This window comes from Magallana gigas, chromosome 9 (assembly GCF_963853765.1).
Source record: "Magallana gigas chromosome 9, xbMagGiga1.1, whole genome shotgun sequence".
Taxonomy (NCBI): Eukaryota; Metazoa; Mollusca; class Bivalvia; order Ostreida; family Ostreidae; genus Magallana; species Magallana gigas.
Window position 1 is genome coordinate 48,099,587 of NC_088861.1, and position 27,977 is coordinate 48,127,563.

General features: G+C 31.9%; 1 protein-coding gene across 3 annotated transcripts; it reads left to right on the plus strand.

Annotated features, from left to right (window-relative positions):
* The first annotated feature begins 941 nt into the window (after nucleotides 1-941).
* On the plus strand, nucleotides 942-27,907 carry LOC117691118 (A disintegrin and metalloproteinase with thrombospondin motifs adt-1). 3 transcript variants are annotated; one of them, XM_066072222.1, is made up of 15 exons: nucleotides 942-1,057; nucleotides 2,161-2,283; nucleotides 2,699-2,857; nucleotides 5,136-5,300; nucleotides 6,680-6,844; nucleotides 7,433-7,597; nucleotides 8,205-8,369; nucleotides 8,977-9,141; nucleotides 10,735-10,899; nucleotides 11,506-11,670; nucleotides 17,600-17,764; nucleotides 19,052-19,216; nucleotides 22,630-22,794; nucleotides 27,393-27,505; nucleotides 27,592-27,906. In XM_066072222.1, the coding sequence occupies exons 1-15, from the start codon at nucleotides 1,000-1,002 to the stop codon at nucleotides 27,694-27,696; spliced, it is 2,208 nt and encodes a 735-aa protein (XP_065928294.1). In that variant the 5' UTR covers nucleotides 942-999; the 3' UTR covers nucleotides 27,697-27,906. The 3 variants fall into 3 exon arrangements, with proteins under 3 accessions (XP_065928294.1, XP_065928296.1, XP_065928295.1); XM_066072224.1 differs by lacking the exon at nucleotides 27,393-27,505 and having other exon boundaries at nucleotides 27,592-27,907; XM_066072223.1 differs by lacking the exon at nucleotides 19,052-19,216 and having other exon boundaries at nucleotides 27,592-27,907.
* Nucleotides 27,908-27,977: the final 70 nt, after the last annotated feature.

Consider the following 27,977-nt stretch of genomic DNA (forward strand, 5'->3'; position numbering starts at 1 on the left):
ATTAGACTTTGATGAGTAAAAACACCATATATTTATTGTTATGTGGTCTACTTTCCATGGTAACAGAGGGTCAAGATGTAAAAACGGTAATTTATGCTTATTTAATTCTGGGTTTCCAGGGTAAACACAATTATTTAAATTCTGTCATTTATCAAAAGAAAGAAAAACATCGACAAAAACATATTTCAAGTGTTTCCATTGAATCAATACAATAATTTCGAACTATGATTTCAACATATTTTTGAATTTAAAATGCAAATTCTTATACACACTATTTTTCTTGTGCAATTGAGAATTTAAAAATGAAAATTGAGATCCGGTCTTATGGTACCAAGCTGAAAAATAAGGTATATTATATTTTTGAATGGGCAAAATTCACATATAAACTATAATTTTTTTATATAAATTGGTGAGAAAAATCATGTTTCACCTGGACGTTAAAGCTTCTTGAGAAAAAATCTCACATTTTCTAAAAAGAACTACCGTTGTTATATGGACTTTTCGGAAAATAAAATCCATGTGATTTTCTATGCAACGTTACTTTCCATTGCAGTGACACTTCTGTGTTTTTGTGAAAATGTAGGCATAGTTGTACAAGTTCCAACATAAACAATCTATATAGGCAAGACATAGTCACACATTTTCTTCATATTTCATACATGGACACATCAAAGTGTAAAATGCAAAAAGACTGAAAGGTGGTTGCAGAGGGTATTCGTTAAGATGGAAAAATAGCCAAACTTAACTACTTCAAAGCCATAATAGACGGTTTTATCTACTAACATAAACTATAAAAACATTCAAAAACCCTTTTTCCTATTGTTAATTTTATTTTATACCTTTACATAAATCTTTGATTCTGACATCGAATTTGGCGTTCTAAACTGAAAGAGACGTATTTTATTGACCTGACCGTGCATATTGTATATGACCTTAAACGATAACAAACAGATAAGAAACATCAATACTTCAGTCTTTGTGTCTTTGCAGTTGAACAAAATGGAACAGTTTTGTACCGTTATAGTACTGGTTCTGTTGGACATGGTTTTTATTTCAGGTATGTTAATCATGCTTTGAAAATGCAGTTAATAATTTACCATAAGTACATGTTTGGTAAACAGATCTGATCTTTAATATAACAACCTAAATAACTAAAATGTCTGTGCTAAGATTTGTTGTACCAAACTTGACCATAGCTTGATATATTGGGCTTGCATTAATCATTACAATCGAACTAATTTAATGGATTGACGGAATAAAAAAAATGACGAAAATCTAGCAATATCCAAAATAAATATAATTTTTTACCTAAAAAAGGGACACGATCAGCAAAGATCCTTCTGAATGCTTGACATAATGTTAAACAATTTTTTTAAAATGGCGAATTTTAAATAAATATAGGAACGTATATTCTACAATTTTACGAAATTGTTAGTGTACTGTACAGATCAGATCCAACCAAACAGAAAGTATACCCCAAATAAACCCTGGGTTTTCTTTCTTGGTTTACTTTGTGTTTACGTCGGGTTTACTAGAGTGGACCCAGAGTAAACCCAAAGTAAACCCAGAGTGGACACAGAGAGTAAACCCCGATCAGAAGTATACCCCTGAAAGCAGACGCTACATTTGTATTTGGAATATACAAGGGGCAAGAATTACAGGCAGTAAGATGGTTAAACAAAAACAGGTCTGCTTCACACTTCAGTACGTACAGTTGACCCCAAACGCAGTTTTCGAGTAAACCCAAAGTCAACCCCTAATAAACCCAAAGTACACCCACAGTACACGCCAAATGGACCCAAATTGTCAAAAAGTAAACCCTAAATCAACCCAGAAAGTAAACCCAGGGTTTAATTGGGGTTTACTCTGGTGTTAGGTTGGGTTTAATCGGTACTGTAAATTGTAACTTGATTTTATACCAATCATCACATGTTTTACATGCCCAGATTGTGGGAGGGGAGGGGGCAATTAAAACTTATTAAAAACGAATGTCCTACTTCATCCATATCCTGAAAGAAATGAAATCACCCCTTTGATGAAAAAAATTAATGTGGATCCGCATATTTAATCACTATATACACAAATGCACTATTATTTCATTTTTTTTCGACATATGTTACATATCTTGCACAATTTTACTTTTTGTTCCATCTCATGAAGCGGTGTCTGGAATAGTGTGTATGTCCGACGCCCGATGTAGGAATATGATGAATGTCGAGCCCGATGAAGAGGCTTACTGTCAATTCAACTTTTTCGGAGTCGGTTGCTGCCACGCTAGAAAAAGTATGACCCAGTATATTGTTCAATCATTATCATTTAATCATTTATTATTATTCACATAAAAAAATAAAAGATTACAAGCGTATTCATGTTTACAATTTAATATAGTGTCATTCCTGAATACACTTTGTAAACTTTTTGTCAAAGTTTTACTTATTAGCAAGTAAATATTTGTTTGCGTGCTACGTAAAGGAGAAAAAAGTTACTTGGAAAGACGTAAAAATAGAGAGAACTACTTTAAGTATAAAACATATTCATACAATCATGCAATTGGGGTTAGAGCAGTTATTAATTTTAAAATATTGCTAAAGAGTCTTAAATTTAATTTATATTGTTGATAAAGTTGTTAATATTATAAAATTGTGTATCCAGGAAATCTTGATATACAATGTTTTAATGTTTTGTTTCCGTGTTTAAGGACCAGTACATTGGACAGAATGGAGTCAGTGGGGACACTGCAGTGTGACTTGTGGGTCGGGAACCAGTTCATCGACTAGAACCTGCACCGGAAGCGGATCTTGTTCCGGACCATCTTTAAAAACTAAAACTTGTCAAGCGTACCCTTACCACTGTCCTGGTGAATATCAACTGAAAGTTTTTTGCTTGAAAAAAAAATGTGAATAATCATGTATAATGGGGGAGAAAAGACGCTAATCACGTGGCGTTTTTGTCGCCCAAGTGTTGAGTGTCGACAAATTTTGTTTATAGTAGACTAACACATTAGTCTGTTCGGTTGTATTAAATTCAGTTTCCTGATTGAAAGGATACCTATAAAGAAATGCTGAAGTTTTAGCCCACCGTATAGGAATGTTTTAAGTTACCTTAAATTGTTCACTGCTCTCTTTGGTTATTAAGATTTCAAAATAAAAAATACCAAACTCAAACAAGACTTGAAAAAACCCACAGAATATAATCAGCAAGCATTCGGATTTACTTTTAATTTTGAAATGATTCCAGACTAGTGTTGTGTTCGTGAGAGGGAGATCAAAGGAACGTAGAAACATAACGGGGACGATCATAAAATGCTTTTTTGAAATCTACCATTTCTGATACTACTTTTAAACATTTCTAATATACTGTCAGTATAAACACTGACAATTAATGCGGTTCCTAGGAAGGTTCAACAACAGAATAAACGTCAAATTTTAGATATATGGCCCCAAAGGTAATATTATCACAAAATTTGATTTAAATAAATTTAGTCATCTTCTATATATTTGCATGATTTTATGCTAAACGTTTATCACTCTCTCAAAATTTGGATTTGAACAAGTCACACAGAACCCATATAGCATGTCACAAACCTATCAAATGTAAAATGTGAATAATAAAGTATAATAAAAAGAAAGGTATATTGAAAATTCATAAAACTGCTTGTTTCTGTTATATAAGACTAAAAAAACTTCCGCACAAGAAAAAAGTCTCCAACCCCCCAACCCCCCCCCCCCCAAAAAAAATAAAACAAAAAAAACTTGTTTCTTTCTTGAATAGGAAGGTTCAACAACAGAATAAACGTCAAATTTTAAATATATGGCCCCAAAGGTAATATTATCACAAAATTTGATTTAAATAAATTTAGTCATCTTCTATATATTTGCATGATTTTATGCTAAACGTTTATCACTCTCTCAAAATTTGGGTTTGAACAAGTCACGCAGAACCCATAGCGCATGTCACAAACCTATCAAATGTAAAATGTGAATAATAAAGTATAATAAAAAGAAAGGTATATTGAAAATTCATAAAACTGCTTGTTTCTGTTATATTAGACTAAAAAAACTTCCGCACAAGAAAAAAGTCTCCAACCCCCCCCCCCCCCAAAAAAAAAAATAAAACAAAAAAAACTTGTTTCTTTCTTGAATACAAATCGATTTTCTTTATGAATGCTTTGTAATTATGAAATGGTGATCTTTCTGTGAGGTTTTAATTAATAAAATCATATTCCTTTAAAATATAATGACAATCTGCACAATGAAATCAAACGTGAGGAGTGAGATACCTTAAGGATTTTTTTCTTAAGAACTTCTTGCATATAATGCTACAGAGTTGGATATTACAATCCATAAACATGTATCTTGATACAGTGCATAATCTTGATGTTCTATCTCTAAACCAGGACCGGTATTGATTAACATTTAATTAAAATCATGATAAAGCGCCCAAGCGTCAAAGAGAAGATGCATAATTATTTTTTCTTCTTAAAAACATATCTATAGTTAGCAAATATGATTTCATTTTTTGTTGACAGGTATACTTTAAATTGCGTAAAATTTGTTAGTGTTTTTATTTCCCAATGTGTTCGTACCATGTTCTATTTTAAACATGTTATCACAAAAAGGATAGTATTAGTATATCTTTCGATGATTAAGAATATATGTCGGATTTAAATAATATTCTTTCAAGGCAATGTGTATTTTTGTTTTGTTTTGTTTTGTTTTTTTTTTTGCCGGGGAAATCTTAACATTTCGTCTATTTTAATACTAAATTACGGTACGATATTTGATGAAAAATGAATTTTCAACTAGTTGCATTGATTTGAATTGGCGTTTTTCTGAGAGTGCTCCTTCTAATGCATATATAAAAAGTATTTAGCGATATACTTGATTTAGCGGAAGCCACTTTCCGCCAAAAACGCTAAAAGTGTTGTATATCTTACCGAACGGCTTACCTTAAACATAACAGGGACTGTGAACGTCAAGTTCTTAACAATTTTTTTAACTTTAGATAAGATGTACTTATAGTTTTATTTGATGTATAGTTAAAAAAGCCAAAAAACTAATCGTTTATTCATGTTAGCATTTAAAGGAACAGAATCTTTACCAAACGTCTTATCTTATGCACATCATTGGTTGCAGTTGACGGGTATCTTAGGGATTGGAGTGATTGGAGCACATGCAGTCAAACTTGTGGTTATGGATTGATGACCAGGTCACGAACATGTGTACCTCCCCAGTATGGCGGAGCGCCTTGTAGCCAGAATAACAAAGACTATCGACAATGCTTGCTGAGACAATGTCCTGGTAGTGTTTGTTCACGTTCACACCAGAAATAATTTGTTAAAAGAATGTTTTTTTTTCTTTTATAAATTTGAAACTCACTGTTATTAATGTTGTAATGTATTATATTTACATTTGCAAATATGTTTCCTTATATGAACCTATAGAATAACAAAAACGTTTATTTTGTATAATTTTTTAAAACGTCACAGTGATCTTAGCACTCGCTTATCACTTGTCACTTGCGTAATTGTATACATAAAATCTCGGTTATTTTAACAGTTCTGCACAATTTGGTTGATTTTTTTCAAACGTAAATATAAGTAATAATGAGCAATGTTAAAAAGTTCATCGGGATATGAAGTTGGTTGGTACCCAATCAAATTTACTGAGAGAAGCCCGTCGGATTGGATAATTTCTCTGACGTATTGTAAGCAGTACAATGAAATGACTTCTCGAAAAATTGCGTTAAAAAACACCCTTAATATATTGCTTAAAAAAAAGTAACATAATTCTTGAGAGACAAAGAGTTTTTTTAGCTTTCAAAAAATATATTATATAGCTATTTTTTACCAAAGTGACTTGCCATTCTTACATGGATGTCATAAAAAAAAGAAAGTTGAATAAGACGTTTAAATCAAACAAAAGGATAGGAGCGACACCCTAACTTAACTTATTGAAAATTATTAATAATCAAAGTACTAAACTTTCACATACATTAAATAAATAAATATGATACATTTAAATTAACAGATTCTATTAAAAATTCTATTTACTTTTAAATCCGTTTAGGATCGAAATCTGTTTTATGGTCTTTACAAAATTTTATGATTTTTATGGATGCGACGAATAATACGCTGTTTGTCAGTAAATAAAATCTGCAAATTCTGTTATAACCATTTTTTAAATTTGGGTATATAATAGCATATGTAACAAATATAACAGTACTTATCCTCGCGATTTTTACTTTATTTTAAATTTAACATCGCTCCAAACATCAAATGTATGAACAAACATGATTTTATTTCACTCAATTAATCTTATACAATGTTTGATATCAGAACTTACATTTAATGCATATTAGTTTCACCCTTTGTGGCAAATGTCTGTTTCTGTGCCTTCGATTAAATGAATAACACCACATGTACAAGCTATATAGGGACACCCCTCGATCTAAAAAAAAAAAAAAAAAAAGAAAAGAAATTTTAAACTAAACATAGTCAAATCAAAAATAATAATATGCGTTTTTTCCAATCTTATTACGCCAGTGCAAATAATTGAGTAAACCTTTTGTCTGAAAAACATGTTTTGTTAAAATATTAATCAATTATCCTTCATTCAAAAATGTAAAGATGCATATATTTTTAGAAATAGCTCTACTGATTAATTTAATTTGGTTGCAGTCGACGGATACTTTACAGACTGGAGCAAGTGGAGCACGTGCAGTCAAACCTGTGGTACTGGATTGATGACCAGGTCACGGGCATGTGCACCTCCCCTATATGGCGGAGCACCTTGCAGTCAGAATAATCAAGAGACACAACGCTGCTATTTGACACATTGTCCTGGTAATTTTTGTTTCACTTTGCTTTTGAATTTTCCTGGAATAGAATTCTCAAATAATCTCAAAATAAGTAATTGGGTTTTTTTAAGTCACAAACTTTTCAAACATTTTAAATGTAAGGTATTTTTTCTACTTAAAGGTGCTTCTTTTACCGTATATCTGACAGTTTTTGCGATGATCTTATTTTCGCTTTTTTGCGATCTATTTTAAATTGCATATTATTGAGTACGCAAAAATATATTCCGTATTAATTATTTTAAGTCTCTTTTATATTGCAAAAGAAATGACCGACGCAAATTGAAACATTAATTAATTACCGTACATCAGGTAATTTTTGCGATGATCTAAATTTCAATTTTTTCGCGATGTCTTTAAAATTACAAATTTTTGAATACGCAGAAATTATATTTTGTATTATTTCTAAAAGAAACTTTTTAAATCGGTAAAAATGACTGGTGCAAATTAGAAATGCTACACATTTTCCCTATTTTTGCAAATTTTGAGAGACGCAAACAAACCCGTAGATACGGAGTATCCTTCATTTAAAGATGTAAAGGTGCATGTAATTTTCAGAAATTTAATTTGGTTGCAGTTGACGGATACTTTACAGGCTGGAGCAAGTGGAGCACGTGCAGTCAAACCTGTGGTACTGGATTGATGACCAGGTCACGGGCATGTGCACCTCCCCTATATGGCGGAGCACCTTGCAGTCAGAATAATCAAGAGACACAACACTGCTATCTGACACATTGTCCTGGTAATTTTTGTTTCACGTAACTTTTGAATTGTACTGGAATAGAATTCTCAAATAATCTCAAAATAAGTAACTGTTTTTTTTAAGTCACAAACTCTTCAAACATTTTAAATGTAAGGTATTTTTTCTAATAAAAGGTGCTTCTTTTACTGTATACCTGACAGTTTTCGCGATGATCTCATTTTCGCTTTTTTGTGATCTATATTAAATAGCGTAAAACTATAATTGAGTACACAGAAATATATTCCGTATTAGTTATTTCAAGACTCTTTTATATTGCAAAAGAAATGACCGACGCAAATTGAAACATTACTCAATTACCGTATATCAGGTAATTTTCGCGATGATCTAATTTTTGATTTTTTCGCAAAGTCTTTTAATTTGCAAATTTTTGAATACGCAGAAATTATAATTTGTTTTATTCTTAAAAGAAACTTTTTAAATCGGTAAAAATGACTGGCGCAAATTAAAAATGCTACACATTTTCCCCATTTTCGCAAATTTTGTGAGAAGCAAACAAACCCGGAGATACGGTATCCATCATTTAAAGATGTAAAAGTGCATGTCATTTTCAGAAATACTTTTACTGATTAATTTAATTTGGTTGCAGTTGACGGATACTTTACAGGCTGGAGCAAGTGGAGCACGTGCAGTCAAACCTGTGGTACTGGATTGATGACCAGGTCACGGGCATGTGCACCTCCCCTATATGGCGGAGCACCTTGCAGTCAGAATAATCAAGAGACACAACACTGCTATCTGACACATTGTCCTGGTAATTTTTGTTTCACGTAACTTTTGAATTGTACTGGAATAGAATTCTCAAATAATCTCAAAATAAGTAACTGTTTTTTTTAAGTCACAAACTCTTCAAACATTTTAAATGTAAGGTATTTTTTCTAATAAAAGGTGCTTCTTTTACTGTATACCTGACAGTTTTCGCGATGATCTCATTTTCGCTTTTTTGTGATCTATATTAAATAGCGTAAAACTATAATTGAGTACACAGAAATATATTCCGTATTAGTTATTTCAAGACTCTTTTAAATTGCAAAAGAAATGACCGACGCAAATTGAAACATTACTCAATTACCGTATATCAGGTAATTTTCGCGATGATCTAATTTTTGATTTTTTCGCAAAGTCTTTTAATTTGCAAATTTTTGAATACGCAGAAATTATAATTTGTTTTATTCTTAAAAGAAACTTTTTAAATCGGTAAAAATGACTGGCGCAAATTAAAAATGCTACACATTTTCCCCATTTTCGCAAATTTTGTGAGAAGCAAACAAACCCGGAGATACGGTATCCATCATTTAAAGATGTAAAAGTGCATGTCATTTTCAGAAATACTTTTACTGATTAATTTAATTTGGTTGCAGTTGACGGATACTTTACAGGCTGGAGCAAGTGGAGCACGTGCAGTCAAACCTGTGGTACTGGATTGATGACCAGGTCTCGTGCATGTGCACCTCCCCTATATGGCGGAGCACCTTGCAGTCAGAATAATCAAGAGACACAACGCTGCTATCTGACACATTGTCCTGGTAATATTTGTTTCACTTTGCTTTTGAATTTTTCCTACAATAGGATTTTCAAATAATCTATAATTAAGCAACTGTTTTTTAAAGTCACAAACTCCGCGAGTAGGTTAAGGCAACTCATAGTTTAATGACCGTCAAAATTATGATCAATTTAAATAATGTTTATTTTTATGAAAACAGCGCTGGATATTAATACCAAGTGAAAAAGTTCACCAAGGTATTATGTTTCTACTTCGGAATCGACTCAATCTTTGAAGCTGCCGTGCCATGGTATCACGTGACAGTTAAAAATAGATCACTTTTTTACCTTAACAAAAAATCAAAAAGTGTAACACTACCCCGAAGTTCATTTGTATGGTTTCTACAATAATTCGATTGGAAATTAGTTCATGTTTTTTAGTACTACTGCTAGAATCCTATTGTACATCGCATAAAATAAATATTGTAAATATTTATCGGAAACCCTCTCAACTTCTAAAATTTCATTGAAAATACAACGTATTTTTCGTTTAAAACAACAAAGCACAGGATTCTAGCAGCACTTTTTATGTAGTTTAGGTCATATACCGTTGATATTTACCAAAGTCATCTTTCCTAATATCTAGGATAGTGTTACACTTTTGCCATTTTTTGTACACGCTGACAGAGGAAAGGCTGGTCAAGCCATATAAATGTCGATCCCCTTACCTTACAACACTCGCTGATTAAACAAAATATCCATGCCTGTATTATCCTGATTATATTCGAACTGACACTCATCTAAATCTTAGGTATCCGTATTAAATAAGTCTTATTTCGGCATTGTTTACACTGCATTCCGATAATTTGTCTCCCGACATGATCTTCTCTTTTAAACATGCTTGTGACGTCATCAATGATAATTATACGTAATAGAGAGAAATCGAAGATATATTCAGTTAGAAGAGTTTCTAGTGATATTTTATGTCTGTAATTTTTATAATATAAACCAGAGATAAAGTTAAAATCGACATGTTTCTGAGTAAAATATGGCATCATGCTGCTTATTGTGACGTCATATCGATTAAAGGAATTTGACCGCTGTGAGTTGCCTTATCATACCCGCGTCTTCAAACATTTTAAATGAAAGGAATTTTTTCTACTTAAAAGTGCTTCTTTTACCGTATATCCGACAATTTTTGCGATGATCTCATTTTCGCTTTTTTGCGATCTATTTTAAATTGCATATTATTGAGTACGCAGAAATATATTGCAAATTAATTATTTTAAGACTCTTTTATATTGCAAAAGAAATGACCGACGCAAATTGAAACAGTAATCAATTACCGTATATCAGGTAAAATATCGCGATGATCTAAATTTCGATTTTTTTCGCGATGTCTTTTAAATTGCAAATTTTTGAACACGCAGAAATTATATTTTGTATCATTTCTAAAAGAAACTTTTTAAATCGGTAAAAATGACTGGCGCAAATTAAAAATGCTACACATTTTCCCCATTTTCGCAAATTTTGTGACACGCAGAAAAACCCAGAGATACGGTATCCTTCATTTAAAGATGTAAAGGTGCATGTCATTTTCAGAAATACTTTAACTGATTAATTTAATTTGGTTGCAGTTGACGGATACTTTACAGGCTGGAGCAAGTGGAGCACGTGCAGTCAAACTTGTGGTACTGGATTGATGACCAGGTCTCGTGCATGTGCACCTCCCCTATATGGCGGAGCACCTTGCAGTCAGAATAATCAAGAGACACAACGCTGCTATCTGACACATTGTCCTGGTAATTTTTGTTTCACTTTGCTTTTGAATTGTACTGGAACAGAATTCTCAAATAATCTCAAAATAAATAATTGTTTTTTTAAGTCACAAACTCTTCAAACATTTTAGATGTAAGGTATTTTTTCTAATAAAAGTTGCTTCTTTTTCTGTATACCTGACAGTTTTCGCGATGATCTCATTTTTGCTTTTTTGCGATCTATTTTAAATAGCGTAAAACTTTTATTGAGTACACAGAAATATATTCCGTATTAGTTATTTCAAGACTCTTTTAAATTGCAAAAGAAATGACCGACGCAAATTGAAACATTAATAAATTACCGTATATCAGGTAATTTTGCGATGATCTAATTTTCGATTTTTTTTCGCAATGTCTTTTAAATTGCAAATTTTTGAACACGCAGAAATTATAATTTGTTTTATTTTTAAAAGAAACTTTTTAAATCGGTAAAAATGATGGCACAAATTAAAAATGCTACACATTTTCCCCATTTTCGCAAATTTTGTGACACGCGGAAAAACCCAGAGATGCGGTATCCTTCATTTAAAGATGTAAAGGTGCATGTCATTTTCAGAAATACTTTAACTGATTAATTTAATTTGGTTGCAGTTGACGGATACTTAACGGGCTGGAGCAAGTGGAGCACGTGCAGTCAAACTTGTGGTACTGGATTGATGACCAGGTCACGGGCATGTGCACCTCCCCTATATGGCGGAGCACCTTGCAGTCAGAATAATCAAGAGACACAACGCTGCTATCTGACACATTGTCCTGGTAATTTTTGTTTTACTTTGCTTTTGAATTTTCCTGGAATAGAATTCTCAAATAATCTCAAAATAAGTAATTGTTTTTTTTAAGTCACAAACTCTTCAAACATTTTAAATGTAAGGTCTTTTTCTACTTAAAGGTCCTTCTTTACCGTATATCCGACTGTTTTCGCGATGATCTCATTTTCGCTTTTCTCGCGAATTATTTTAAATCGTGTATTATTGAGTACGCAGAATTATACTATTTAATAATTATTTTAAGACTCTTTTTATATTGCAATAAAAAACCAAAATGACCGACCCAAATTAAAATGCTGCACATTTTTCTCCTTTTGGCTAATTTTGTGACAAAACCCAGATGTAGTGTATATGCAAAGTATTTTGATATCAAAAATATTTGAGAAGAATTGAAGCTTTGTAGTAAATGTGTTTGAATTCAAATATTATTATTGGACAAATAATAAAAACATTTTGATGGCTTTTCTGTGTCACCCTTTGCCTTTTTAACGTGTTATATTCTATGATTAATCGATTTCTTAATGTTGAAATTTATTTCAAATTTTGTCCTACACTCCATGTAATATTGAGCAATTACGTACATTGTAATTTATAATCTATATCAAAAGAAACATCTTTCTTTTCGAGACACAAATCCTTAATTCCATGTATGTTAAAAAATTGATGATTATTTTCAATTTCAAACAATGATTGGATTCACATCATTAGAAAAAATTATCTTGAACCTGGGATACTCGCTGATAAAATACTGTATAGAAGAAGTATGTCTAAACATAGAAATGGGTGAAACTCGACCGATTTTCTTAATTTTTTCGGAATTCTGAAGAGATAGGCTTGAATTCAAAAGTCCAAACTACATATAACATAACTCCAATGAGATTGGTGTTTAAAAGAGGAATGCAAATTCGAACTTGTTCGTTATCATATTTGGAGAAAAAAATTGCAATAAGGGTAAATTTACCCGCAGTTTTGACCGCAATAAATAATAACCAGAAGTTAAAATATTGTCAACATCTTACCGAACTATCATTTTTTGTAAATGATATGGTAGTTTTTTCTCCCTTTGTACATCAATTGTACTAAAATATTCCCAAATATTCTGAATATATGCGATAATTTGATTCAATAACAACCAATTTTTCAAAACATTAAAACGGTATATCCGTTATAAGTTTTGTGTAAGAGAACTGAAGTTTTGTTTTAAACGTATTCAAATTGAATTAAGATATTGGTTAAAGGTCAATGTATGTTAATGAGCTTTTTGTATCACACCTTGCCAAGCAAACATGGTTTAACCTGAATCTATGGTGGCATATCTCTGCCCCTTGTGTGCAAGTTATTTTTCTATCAAATATGCCGACATGCAAGATAAATATGCTGACATCAGATAAGAATTATACAAAATCTCAAAAAATCTCAAATATCACCCACCTGTGACATCCAAGATGCTAGATGCTACCTTTTTATTTCGACATGCAACTTATTTTTGTTAACAAGCAAGAAATATTCTGATATGCATCTTATTTATGTCGACATGCAACTTACTTATGTTGACATGCGGGATGAATATGTAGACATGCAACTTAGTTATGTTTACATGCGAGATTAATAGGTTGACATGCAACTTATAAGTTGTATATCAACATAACTAAGTTGCATGTCGACATAAATATGTTAACATTATCAAGTTGCATGTCGAGATAAAGAAGTTGCATGTCGAGATAAATAAGTTGCATGTTGACATTAATAGGTAAGGTATCTATCTTGGATGTCACATGTTGGCGATATCTGAGATTTTTATAACTCTTATTTAATTGCAGTTTTCTTGTATGTCAACATTGTTATGTTGCATGTTGACATAATTATCTTGCATGTCGACATAATTAATAGAATAATAACTTGCACACAAGGGGCAGAGATATGCCACCTAATGAATCCTTCATCTTTCACTCACTTTTGTGGGTTATTTTACGTCTGTGTAAATTTTCTATGTAAGTGTACAGCAACATAATATAATATTCTATCAAACAATCAAAAATAGTTTCCATGCTATTAGCTGCAGGTCTGTAGCTCCCGGTCTGAACAAAATTCGGATTGACGATCTGGGGCCCGTTTCACAAAGATTTCCTAAGATGTTTCCTAAGATAGAACTTAAGATATGCCTAAGTTATAACTTAGGAAGTTCCTAAGATTTGTCATAGCTGTTTCACGAACTTTTTTAGCGTAACGCAGTTGACTAAATCTTATCTTAAGATACATTGTAAGCCACATTTTAAATCATTTTGTTAATTCCTAACTTACTAGTATATCGATCATGTAAATTATTTTCAATATGTCACGGATGTAAACTTTCTAAGTAAACCACAGGCACAGGCACAGAAAAAAAATTACCCTATAGTATAATAATAACACAAGGTATCTAACTTCGAATGAGGTAAACCACCCCCTCCCGTGTGTTGCAGTCGATAGTATCGCAGAGAACAAAAAAATAAAATAACGTGATTTAAAAAACATTTTCAGTGTTTAAAATTTGCAAAAAACTAATGATGTTTAAATCAAATAAAATATTGCAAAATAAACGTTTCGTTAATTAAATATGAATTGATGATCAGCCACTGCTAGCTGCTATTTTTAGCTATTTTTAGCTACTGATGAATTCCAAGGTTTTCGGTATACCTCGGGAATTTTCATTGCGTTGAAAGAAAGGAGAAGATAATCACCAGATAGTGGATTTTGAAAACATTTCAGGTGGTAGAATTTGAAAACACATTGAATTTTGCAATGTGGCATAAAGAAGGATTTTGTTTATGGTATGAATTAAATACAACATTTAACTATGAATTAAATGAATAACTATATAATAGACAGCTTACACATATAAAGAAAAATACAAAACATTTTTTGTTCAATATAGTTAACGTTTCATAGTTTACAATGGGCTGTGTGTATTTTTCAATTTAAAAAATCACAGTCACTCGGTTCTGATTTTACAAAAAAAACCCTACAGCATACAATGCTTATTATTCTGTATAATACCAAGGAGAGGTTTTTTTTTAATCTGAGTGCCTGTCAATCTCACTGACAACTGACTCTGTGAAAAAAGTTTGCCAAATATAGTTTAATGGTATTCATAAATAATTTAAATAAACTTTGGGCCAATTTTTTTTTTTACAGAAATGTGTCTGTGGGGATAACACCAAGATCCAGAGCCCCCCCCCCCCATTATTTCTTTTTGCCGTCGAGGTTATAAATAACTCGTTCAGTTTTTCCTGTGTAATTTTAAAAACAGACTCCTAGTTAATCAGAATCCGAATTACTATTCTCTGCGATACTATCATGTCAGTGTCTATCATGTTTTGACGCAGATTATGCACATTAGAATACAACAAAAGTAAACATGCTATATATGGTTGTTTAGATAATTTATTGTAGGAGAAATGGTACTAAACACTTTTGCATTGCATTTCGTATAAAAGCGAAAACGACTGCAACACACGGGAGGAGGTGGTTTACCTCATTCGGAGTAAGATACCTTGTGTTATTATTATACTATAGGGTAAATTTTTTTCTCAGAAACAAGTGTCTGTGAAGTAAACGTAGAAACTCATTCCCTTATTCACCAAATGTGCACTACTTACTGAAACTATGTAATATTTCACCTTCACATGCATAGACGAGTAGATAAAAATAACGTAATATACCCGTATATTCTTTGAAAACGGCACTTTTTGAATTTGGGAGATCGCAGTTTACGGTATATTCCAAAATGGAATACAATACGCACATGCAATGACATGCAAGATTTAGAATGTTAATGTAACGCGTGTTTTCTTGTAATGGTTGATATAAGAATGGTTTTTTTTTTTTTACAAAAGGACACATTGCAAATAAATGCATCTTGGCTGATAGAGCAAGCGAGGATAAAAGGCAACAATTTCTTAATGAACCAGCAATCTCCTGATTTAACATTGACTTACCTAAATCACTTGCCGGTCACTCACCCCTCCCAACAAAATTTGAAATAAAGAACGCCTAACCCCACCGCAAAGAAAACACCTTAAATTTCTTTCATAAAAGAAAAGCTTATTTAGTGGAGGGATAGGACAAATCATCCAGTCATTCTGTAATGGAGTTTTACATAGTATATATTCCTGTATTTATCAAAGTGCTTATGATATCAGTGATTCTCGGGAATGACTAATTTCATTATCATCAGTACACTAGCTATAACAATACCCGATACCCACCTGCGCGTGCGACCAGATAATTTTAAAAAATGTTAAAATTAAAAGTCTACACGAGAGATCTTAATTGAAAAAAATTATGTATATTTTGATAGTTCTAAAGTTTTCAATTAAGAAGTAAAGTGAACAAGTTCTAATGATTTGTGTATTCCTGTATTTTTGTTCAACTTTAATGTGCATGTAATTCATTTCAATACAAAATAAACAGTCTCCATATTGAGTTTGTTCCTAAGACATCGATTTACCTGTCTGAAAGTTAAGACATAACTTAGGAATTTCATAAGATAAGACAAGAATAGTGAAACGGATAAGTAATGAACTTAGGAAAAAGTTCTTTCCTAAGATATAACTTAGTCCTAAGTATGCTTTGTGAAACGGGCCTGGGAGCTACAGGGCCTCCCATAGTAAAAACAACTGCAATTTACGACGCACAAAAAATTGCGCTAGTTTTGGACAGATTAATCTCATTTCCGAACATATTCTGTACAAATATTTGATTTCAAAAAATACCTCGGACAATTTACTACAGATATCGTCACTTCACTTGCCTCTGATATTCTTTTAAACACGATCACCAGCCCTGTAAAGTGAAGTGGTGCAGTTTGTTTACATGAAAAAATGGCGACTCTTGATCTCGACGTGAATTAATATACTTTATTTTCCGAGGTCGGTTAGCATGTTTCAAAGAAAGTCTGAGGCAAGTAAAGTAACAATATCAGTAGCAAATTGTCTGAAGAATTTAATGGTACTAATTGTTTTCTCAGAATTTGTGTGAAAATAAGGTTAATCAGTCCAAAACTAGCGCAATTTTTTGTGCGCCGTAAATTGCAGATTTTTTCTATGGGGGGCACTGTAGCTCCAAGGTCGTCCATCCGAATTTTTTCAGACCGGGAGCTAAAGACCTGCAGCTACCATGCTATCTGACCATGGGAAAAAGTCTTCAAAACCTGTTCACCGTTGGCATTCGATTACTTTTTTTCCTTTTTGCCTTTTGATCTCAGAGCACCTCTGATGTAATCAGAGTAGCTACGTTAAATTCTAATTAAGATAACTTAATTTGTTTACGCAAAATCTGCATAGCCAACAAATTAAGTTTTTATAGCTATAATAAAATGTCAATTTGCTGACTATTCACACGATAACAAGTTTTGTGTTCTCTTCGACAGCAACTATTTCCTTAAGCTTCGCCTCGTGAATCAGTTGCTGTCTCCGGGGACAATAAACTTGCTATCATTTTCTGATATCGACAAAGATCACACGGTGGGTGTGACCGGTCAGTAGAGGATACTCACTCCTCCATGGTACCTGATCCCGCCTCTGATGTTTCCATAGGTCCTTGATTGATTTGCTCTTGACTGTTGATTGATTACCAAATTTTCTCCGTTTTACCCGATCATGATATTTTCCCGAATACGACATTTTTCCCACATACGACATTTTCCCCGCTAATGAAATTTTTACCGATATGATATTGGGCGCACGGCGGGTATGAATTTTCAGAAGAGTGAGAAAATGACAATTAAAAACCGTCAACCATCTCAAATATCCATAAAACAAAATACAAATTCAAAGCAGAGCAACACGAACCTCCAAAAAGATAGAGGTAGGTTATGTTGCTTATTATTAGTCATAACACATTGAATTAATTTTACTTATTAAATCAATTTGTTCAAGTGGATGGATACCTTCGGGACTGGAGCAACTGGAGCACGTGCAGTCAAACTTGTGGTACTGGATTGATGACCAGGTCACGTGCATGTGTACCTCCCCTATATGGCGGAGCGCCTTGCACTCAGAATAATCAAGAGACACAACGCTGCTATCTGACACATTGTCCTGGTAATATTTGTTTCACTTTGCTTTTGAATTGTACTGGAATAGAATTCTCAAATAATCTCAAAATAAGTAATTGTTTTTTACAAGTCGGACACTCTTTAAACATTTTGAATGTATTATCTTCTTTCCACTAACAATTGTTCTTTTACCGTATATCCGACAATTTTTACGATGATCTCACTTTCGCTTTTTTATTTTATTATATCTTTTAAATAGCGTATTATTAAGTACGTGGAAAATATATTCTGTATTAATTTTTATAAGAATCTTTTTATATTGAAAAAAAAAGTCTGACGCAAATTAAAAATACTACAGATTTTTCTTGTTTTGGCAAATTTTGTGACACGTGAAAAAACCCGAATATACGATATATGCAACGTAATTTTAATATTAAAAACATTTCAGAAGAAATGAAGCCTTGTACTAAACGTGTTTAAATTCAAATATTCTTTTTCGGACAAAAAATAAATACATTTGGGTGACTTTCCTGTGTCATCTTCTGAATTTCAACGTGTTATATTCTATATTTAATCGATTAGCCAATGTTGAAAATCATTTGAAATTCCGTCCTACACTCAAGGTAAAGCAATTACTTAATTGATGATCTATATCGAAAGAAACATCTTTTTTTAGAGACACATCCTTAATTTCATGCATGTTCAAAAAATTGATGAATATTCTCAATTTCAAACAATGATTAGATCCATAATTTTTGAACGATCGATCTCGAACATGAATTACTCGCTGATAAAATAGTTTCTATAGAAGAAGTATGTGTAAGGAGAGAAATTGGTAAAACTAGACCGATTTTTTAAAATTCATTCAGAATTAGGAAGAGAAATATTTGAATTCAAAAGTCCAAACTACATATATATATAAAACATGACTCCTATGAGAATGGAGCTTAAATGAGGAATGCAAATTCGAACCTGTTTGTAATCATTTTGTGATTGCCCTGCTCTTGACTTTCGAGTCTGTCCATTGATTTTTCTCCGTTTTCTCGATTATGATATTTTCCCCAAACACGACATTTTCCCAAATAATGACATTTTTACCGATATAATCTTTAGCAGAGGATGGTTACTCCTCAATGGCACCGGATTCTTTGTATTAGAGGTCCGTGTTAGCTCTGCTCCTGTTTTGTAATTGTCTTTGGATTTTTGAATTTGAACACTGTTCGTTATCACCACATATAATTTTTTTCATAGTTCGTAAAATGGAACATAATAAAACTTACCATTAGTCATTACACATTCAACCAATTTTACTTAATAATTCAATTTGGTCCAGTGGATGGATACCTCCGGGACTGGAGCAACTGGAGCACGTGCAGTCAAACTTGTGGTACTGGAACGATGACCAGGTCACGTGCATGTGTACCTCCCCTATATGGCGGAACGCCTTGCAGTCAGAATAATCAAGAGACACAACGATGCTTTCTAACATATTGTCCTGGTAGTATTTGTTTCACTTTGCTTTTGAATTGTACTGGAATACGACTCTCAAATGAATCTCTAAATAAGTAATTGGGTTTTTTTTAAGTCTTAAACTTCTCAACCATTCTAAATACAATGTCTTCTTCCCACAAAAAAGTAATTTTACTGTATATCCAAAAAGTTCTGTTACCCCATATCCGACAATTTTTTCGATTATCAAATTTGTCCCTTTTTCGCAATTTCTTTTAAATCACTTATTATTGAATAAAAAAGAAAGAATTCTAGGCAATTTTCTTTAAAATTGAAGGTCCTGTAGTTCAAAAACCAAATTCAAAAGGCCCATCAATCACCGGACATGTATGCAAAAACTCATGGCCTGAAGACATGGTTAAGACACATTACGAAAGAAGAGACCAATGTCTGAAATTCACATTCGATTTCTTTGTGACAACGCTCCAGCACATAAATCACTGATTTTAAGATCATTCTCGGAAAAATAAGAGTTGTTTTGCCCCATTCTCCCTATTCACCCGACTTTATCTTCTTTCTCCTCAATTAAAATAGGCACTTATCAGGAGGAAGATCTGCTTTGAGGAATTCATTGGGCTCTGCCATTTATCAGTAGAGTCAAACAAGAGGCCCAGAGGTCACATCGCTCTCCTGAGCAACAATAGCCATAACTCTGATTAAATCAGCATATCGGTATCTAATACAAAATAGCTGGATAATTCAGTAGAGTAGATCTTGCTCATAAAGTAAAAAATAAAATCTTCCTATTTTTATCCACATATTTATATGTTAAAATTCAAGCCCCTTTTGTTGTTCGAAGAGGAAGGGGGGAGGGCATATTGCTTTGCTGCTGTTATGTGCCTTGGACTTAACAAACGTCTCTTGTTTAAATATTTGGAGAAGAGTTTTCCGTATTCCTATTTAACCCCCCCCCCCCTTTTTGTGGTCCCACACTTCTTCGGAGAACCATGATTTGAGCAATCTTTATTCTGCAAAACCTGTGCTTTTACACAAGTTTAACGAGGCCGAGTACAGTTCGAGTACACACGCTTTCGCGCAGCGTTTCATTTGCGTTGTGACGTCATCTATTTGCTTGATCGATGCCATGGCGTTATGGTTCCAACTGCAGATATTCAGCACAATTTGTCGAAAATAGTTCGTTTGAGGCGTAAAATTGATATCATATTGTAGAATAAACATACATGTCTTGAAGTATAAGCTATATTTGGGCTCGGGTCGAAAATGTGAAGAAAGTTCATCAAGCCTAGCTCTCTGTCATGTTTTCTTACCCGGCCTAACATAGCTTAATATACATGTATGTATTTCAAGACAGTATCTATGTATTTTATAATAATGACCCTTAATATGTGATGTTATATATTTATTTATTACTTAAGTATGTCTGAACGTTTTAATAATACTATAAAGTTTACCATTTTCGCCTTTATCAAATAAAAAATAGCAAGTATCTGACAAATCTGGGAAATTGGGAATAGAAAAAACAACTTTCATAAAACCCCAGGAACAAACCAGGAGGTACAAGGTCTTTTTTATTTGATGCCTTTTAGCAATAACTTTCATATGTAGCAGAAAAAGAACAGAAAAAGAAATCCCCCAGGACAGAACTTATTTAAAAAGGTAAAAAATGTGCAAAATTGATACATTATAAGCAAAATCCCATAGGGTCTTATTTTAAAAAGTTATCAACTTTGAGATGACCCCATAAACAAACGATGTGGTAAGTGTCTGATTTTTTCATCTTAAAATAATAATCATTTCAGTTGAAATTGGTGTAAAAAAAAATTCATTAAAAAATCTAGGACACAACAAATTAGACCCGGTTTCGTTAAGCGTTTGGGGCTGAATGCTTTTCCAGGAGATTTTTAGAGGTTCTCTCTCTCTCTCTCTCTCATATATATAATTATATATATATATATATATATATATATATATATATATATATATATATATATATATATATATATATATATATATATATATATAAATGTGATCCCACCCATTGTGGCTCAACCATATCCCCCAGGATCATGAACAAACTTGAATCTAAACTACATGAGGATGCTTCCCACAAGTTACAGCATTTCAGGCTAACTGGTTTTAGAAAAGAAGACTTTGAATTGTGTTTCTCTATATAACCTGTATATCCCTTTGAAAAATTTCATTGCCGGAATAGAAACTGATGACTATATGTTTATGAAGACCTTTAAAGGGGCATGGTCATTTTGGTCAAATTTTATTTTTCTGTTTTTATTATTTACAATGCTTTACGAATGCATTTCAAATGATCAAATGAAATTTGGGTGCCCGTCGATGAGTTTTAAGCAAGATACAGGGCTCACATTTCTTCGTCATGTAAACAAGGCTCGTGCCCTGTTTTTGTTTACATAGGTTCAATATACCGGTAAAAAATCTTTTTCAAGATGATTTGTCTATATTCTTATTCTTTTTAAGCATAAATAAACAGTTCCTAACGATTAACACATTCATTTTAGGTCTAAAACTGGAATTTTCACTTCAACATTCAAAATGTAAACAAAAGCTTTGTTTACATAGCGAAGAATTGTAAGCTCTGTAACTCGCTTATAACTCAACAAATGACATTCAAATTTTGGTTGCCTATTAAAAATGTCTTACCGAACCATCAGATACTAGTATATTAAAATCGAAAAAATAATTTTTGACCAAAATCGTGACCATGCCCCTTTAAGCAGTCATTTTAAAATAAAATTCCATGACACCAAAGTCAGTGATATGGTTTTCGTTTTTGTTTGGTTAGAATGCGGGATGTTTATTTTGTTTAGTTATTTCATTCTTTGTTCTGCTCTTGAATTGTAATGAAAAAAATGAAGACATTGATATTTAAAAAGAGAATGAATGAAACTGTTTATCGAAGTTAAGATTTTGTGAAAGCCTTTGACAAGAATTCTTTGGAGGGATGTCAAAGCTTATGGAGTTATTTTCCATTTTTTGAAAAATGAAAAAAAGAAAAACCCGGAAAAGTCCGGTTAGGTAAATAATTATGGTAGGACAATTAGTATAAAAAACGTCAGCATATTCATATTTAAATACGCCGGTTCCCGATTTATTTTATAGCGATGTTTAGAAAGACGTGTTTGTACTTATAAATGTGCGATATGGCGTCATAATGAACTTGACGTCGCGATTTCATTTTTTTCAATAGTTCTCAGGGAATGGATTGTAACGTTATAGTGAATTTTAATGAACATTGAATGAAAGCGTCTGTTTTCTTTATATGGAAGTAATCGTTTTAATAATAATACCCAATAAAAAAATTCCAACATTTTTTTATGCCAGTAGTTTTTTTTTGCCATAAATTTCTCAGCTAAAGCTAATATTGTAATAGTTGCAAACTCTTAACAAAACATCGTTTTTACGTTGCAGTTGATGGCTACTTTGAAAACTGGAGTGATTGGAACTCATGCAGTCAAACCTGTGGTTCTGGATTTATGATGAGGACACGTGCATGTGTACCTCCTCAGTACGGTGGAGCACCTTGCAGTCAGAATGACCGAGAGACACAGGAATGTTTGCTGAAACATTGCCCAGGTAGTATAAGTTTCGAAATGGATTTAAAAAAGTGCTTAGCTTTGTCGAAAAAAGTACATGTACTATTGCCAAATGATACATTGAGGATTTTAATGCGCTGCTTGGTTTACTTTGAAAATTATTTATCGTGTATAGAATGTTGCTTACGTCACAAGAATAATGTTTAAAAAAAACGCACCAATCCGCATTAAAAAAAACCATACAAATCAAATATATAACTAGATACGATCTCGTTACGAATAACGAGTAGGTCTTTCGTTTGATTTTTTGAAACGATACGATAAAATATCGATAAAATGTTAAAACCCCCCTCCCCTCATTTCATATGAAATTTAGGATTGCCAAAATCTGTAAAATTGCTTAACAACATGGGTTATTTTTTTTCTTTGTTTTGTTATTTTTTTTCTACATAATGAATACATTAAAGATTAAAGCTTTCAGTCCCCTGAATATCTTTTAATACATTACAAATAAATGGGCCAATGATTTTTAAAATAATGTTATTGTTACGATCAACAGCTTTGCTTCTATTTTTAAATTTATACTGAGGTCATTTTAACACGACTTGAATGAGTGAATTTCTAAAACACTACAAAATTAAATTTCATCCAATCAATTCAAGTAAGATGCCATCAGACGCAGTACTCCTCGCTCAACTCTTATATCTTGTTTTTAAGTTAGTCTTAGGTGATTTTAACACAGTTCAAATGATTTTTGAAATTAAATTAAATAAAGAAATTTCATCCAATCAAGTAAGAAGTCATCAGACGCAAAATTGCAAGCGAAACTTAGATATCATGTGATAAATTTGGTTTGGGGTCATTTTAACACGATTTAAATGGGTTTAAAATTTTGAATATATTAAATTTCATCAAATTCATTTAAAAAAAAAGATGCAGAATTTTAGCACAAATTAGATTTGTTTTAAAATTAGTCTCATAAAAATCGACAGAGCCGTTTCCTAGAACTCGTGTGCACAAAATTTGTAAGAAAATCAAAATACTGAAGTACTAACGGGAGTTGATTTTATCGATTATTATTTATCTTATTATAGTCGATATGTAAATTTTCTTGGCAAGTAATTTGTAATCTGTATTTGAATTACGCACATTTTATTATATAAATTCTCGGACATTTCCGACAAGAATTTCGAGAAAACCTCTAATGAATCATGTTGCGTAATATTTAAAAATAGAATTGATTTCATCAAATTATGTATCGGTATTCGAAATATTTCAAAAAATGTATGGATCCAACCAATAATGAACTCTAGTCTCGTTCAATGAGATGCTCGGCTATCTCCGTTAGCGATACTAGGTCACGTGATAGCTTGGTGATGCGACCTTTAACTATAGACTGACTCTCTGCTTGTGGGAGATGTACGGAGACAGCCGATGGTTTAACGAGACTATATTGAACTCTGGCGTAGGAATACGTACGACTGCAAAAAACTTCTAAATTGTTCGTACTACTTAAAATCTGACTATTTCCAAGGTATTTATAAATAAGTTTCCTTCAAAATATGTTTTAGCGTACATTACATCAAATTTATCAATTATTTTCAAGAACTAAGTCTTGTCAGCGGTGATGATTTGTGCTTAGGTCCAAACACTGTTTCAGTTTCGGTTTGCCAGAGTAACTGCATAGGAGAGTTGATTAAAATCAACTCCTAAAAAAGAAGTAAAAAAATACTAATTAGACACGATCTCCTTGCGAGCAACGGGGAGGTCTTTCGTACGGTATCAGGAGAAAACGTATACCCAGGAAAAAAACCATACCCAGTTCCTGAATTTCGTTTTCTCCAAGCGAAAACGTACCCTAAAAAATCATCAACATACTTTTGAATATTTTAAAATACTATTTTACTGCATTAATATAGAGGAATATACGAAACTGATAGATATATGATTTAAAGAATAGTTGTTCTTTTATATGTATCGGTTGAATATTGAAAGGATTTGGACATGTTATACTACTTTAATTGATATTTTAATGCAAAGGTATGGAGAACTGTATAAATTTTAAAAATGTTATCTTTTACATAATATACATGTAGATCCCATAAGATTTTTATTTTATTTGTATTGATTGGATATTGAAAGGCCTTCGACATGATTTGAGTTTAAAACTTTAAACTTTATTTTCATGAATTAAATGTCAATATCATTTATATTGATGGGTTAATTGCCGACTATATAATTAAACTGCTCAGGCGAAGTCTGTGCATTTGTACAAACAAAATTATTGTCTAATATATCGATGTATGTGATTATCTATTTAAAAACAAAAGCAACAAATGATACAAATATTTATTGTATTTAATTTATTAACTTTATTTCATTCCAGAATAGATCAGTTATTTGTGATTTTTACAGGATATGTCTTCTCTTGGGAACATTTTCTCCAGCATTCTTCCGTGCAATATTTTGAAGAGAATATGACGTTGATATTCGTCAACGAATCTTGGTGTTTAAATGGGAGCAGAGTCATATTGCCCTTCTACATCTATAAAGTGCTTTTCAAAGTGTCTCTAATTTTTAAGAAGGAAAGGACCAAATTTTTTGGGACTCTAGTTCCTTAAAATATTTAATTACATTACATTTAGATAAACTTTTAAGTTCATGAGTTAAAAAATGCAAGATAAACATTTTTTCTTTTATACTATATAACCAAATATTCCTTTGTAAAGACCTAGGAATAAAAGGCTTTAGAACCCTTTTAGTTCCTTATTTAAAAGGACTAGCCCCTTTTCTTGATATCAAGTGAAAGATTATCTGATTTGCAACAGACTCTTATCTTTATTTTTTAATTTTTATTTGTTAAATTTTGTCTTTATATATTAATCATCAACAAGATTTTCTTATGATATTAAACATTTTTTGTCCAACAAGTGTTTAAAACTTCGTTACCGTTCTTGAGCTATCTGGAAAATAACGTTTATGGGGCTGACCCCTTATCTCATTATTGGGACCACGTAAGAAAACCAGTTAAGTTCTATTGTTTTAAACATAATTCTTAGCAATTTTAATTTTTATTCTATATTGCTTTTCAAAATATTTGTTCTTTGTAAGATAAACATGATAATTTTTTTTTAGAATTTTGGCCCCTTAAAACCCCTAACTAAGTAACACATGAGAAAGTATAGTTAAATAAATGTGAGATAAACTTTTTTGCCTCTCTAACATATTACAAAATATTTCTCGATAAAGTGCTATGGATGAAAGACTTTAGATCCCTCTCAGTCCCTAATTAGAGGGGCCAGCCTTTTTTATTTATATTAAACGAGTGCTCTTGTAATTATAAACTTTATTTGCATTACATGTCTTAATAAAATATTTTTTTAGAAAAGGTATATACAAAGAAAATCACAAAGAAAAAAGATTTTCTTTCTTCTCAATTTTCAGGTCTAGGCGAGCTTTAACTCCTTTTGAGCAGACAAATATGAATGCCTAATAGCACATCAAAACTGTCCTTGCCTATAATCCCTGAAAGATTGAACTTGAAATCTTCTTCATCTATAATTTCACCAGCTGTGTTTCCTGAGAAACACGACGGATCATTTTTCTAGGTTCACTGTACACCATCAGCGTTTCCATATTACATGTATCAAAGTGCACATATTTTAGTATTACTACTTGAGAGTTAGCATTGGTGTTTTAATTCATAGAATATTTAAATATGTTGTAGAGGTTGTTAATGAATTGTTGTTTGTCTATGATAGTTCCATCAAATTAAAAGTCTCTAGTGTTACTAAAAAAGGTGATAAATATATAATATCTATTAACTGTTTCTTATACGTACAAAAATTGAATTGTTGAAATATACGTAGAGTACTTGAGTATTTTAGCTTACTTTCATCACAAGTTGTCATTGCCAGCATTTATGTTTTTTAAGAAATAATCATAAAAACGTGTCTGCTGACTGTGGCGTTATATGCTAGTTTTGTAACACGATAGACATTAATTTCTCCACATAATTTGACTAAAAATTATAATTACATATATATATATTCTATTCTTTCATTTTTTTTAAGCTTTGCCTTGCTTTGACTTTTCTTTGTAGAGTCATTTATATTACATTTAACTAAGGTGCAAAAAGTGATATAAATAGTTCATAATATAATTTTGGATATGCAAGTTCATCGAAAAGTTTCAAAATTTGGATTATTATAACACACTTTGTGATTTCCAAGTTAAGCTTGTCAGACTAAGTTTGCACAATATTTGACTCAACATATTATTCAAATTATTTTATCATAGCCATGACCACAGGAAGACAACATATTTGTTTAATCAACCCGTAAAACATTAAACTTTACAAAAGCGATGCAATCATCATTTTGTGACGTATTGTCAAAAGTAGTTTCGGGTTGGGTAGGGCTTTAAATCATAATTCATTGCACAATAAAAGTTTATCGATTTTGTTGAAAAGATAGTTCATAAAATTAAATGTCAATAGAAGTAATAATTTGTTACTGATAAATCGTTGTCCTCGATTTGACATTCTCACAATTTTGTCTTCTTATTCTACGAAATTTAATAATACATGGCATTGCTTCATGTAAGTTTTAAAAATATGGTTCATATTCGACTTTGCAGGACTAGCATGCCCTGAGTATGAAACAGATAGCATTAGTGGAAGAAATCAGACCTGCCTATCTGAGGAAGTTTGCATGTTGCAAACTAATCCAACAAATATAACTTGTGCTGAGGTAGAGTATCAAAAAACTTAATACCAACTAAAGTAACATTTCATCTCATAATTGTACTTTTATTTTTTTATATCTTATTTTGGTAGAGACAGGACTGCATTCGTCAGAAGAATATGCCTAAATCTGAGATCAAATGTTGCGAAGACAAACAGTGTGTCGAAGATTTAATACTTTTGTTTACTGTGAAATGAAATACTGTGCGTGTCAAAACAACTCGACAGCACGAATAATTTTAGCGAATATAACCTCTGTACATCGACAGCAAATAAACAGTTCTTAATTTCATTGAAAAAAGCAGCTTAAATACATAAATATATATTTATAACAGCCCCACTTTGATCTGTTCTCAATAGTAATTCGTCCCTGAATAAACATATTCATATTCCTGATATAATGTTCTATTAAAACAAATATTGTTTCTTCAACATTTATACAATGAAATGAATCTAATGATATCATATTAAAGAGTTAC

Coding starts and splice junctions, on each gene's coding strand:
- LOC117691118 (XM_066072222.1), top strand. CDS start 1,000: ATGGAACAGTTTTGTACCGTTATAGTACTGGTTCTGTTGGACATGGTT. Junction 5,301..6,679: donor CTTGCTGAGACAATGTCCTG/GTAGTGTTTGTT, acceptor ATTTGGTTGCAG/TCGACGGATACTTTACAGAC. Junction 7,598..8,204: donor CTATCTGACACATTGTCCTG/GTAATTTTTGTT, acceptor ATTTGGTTGCAG/TTGACGGATACTTTACAGGC.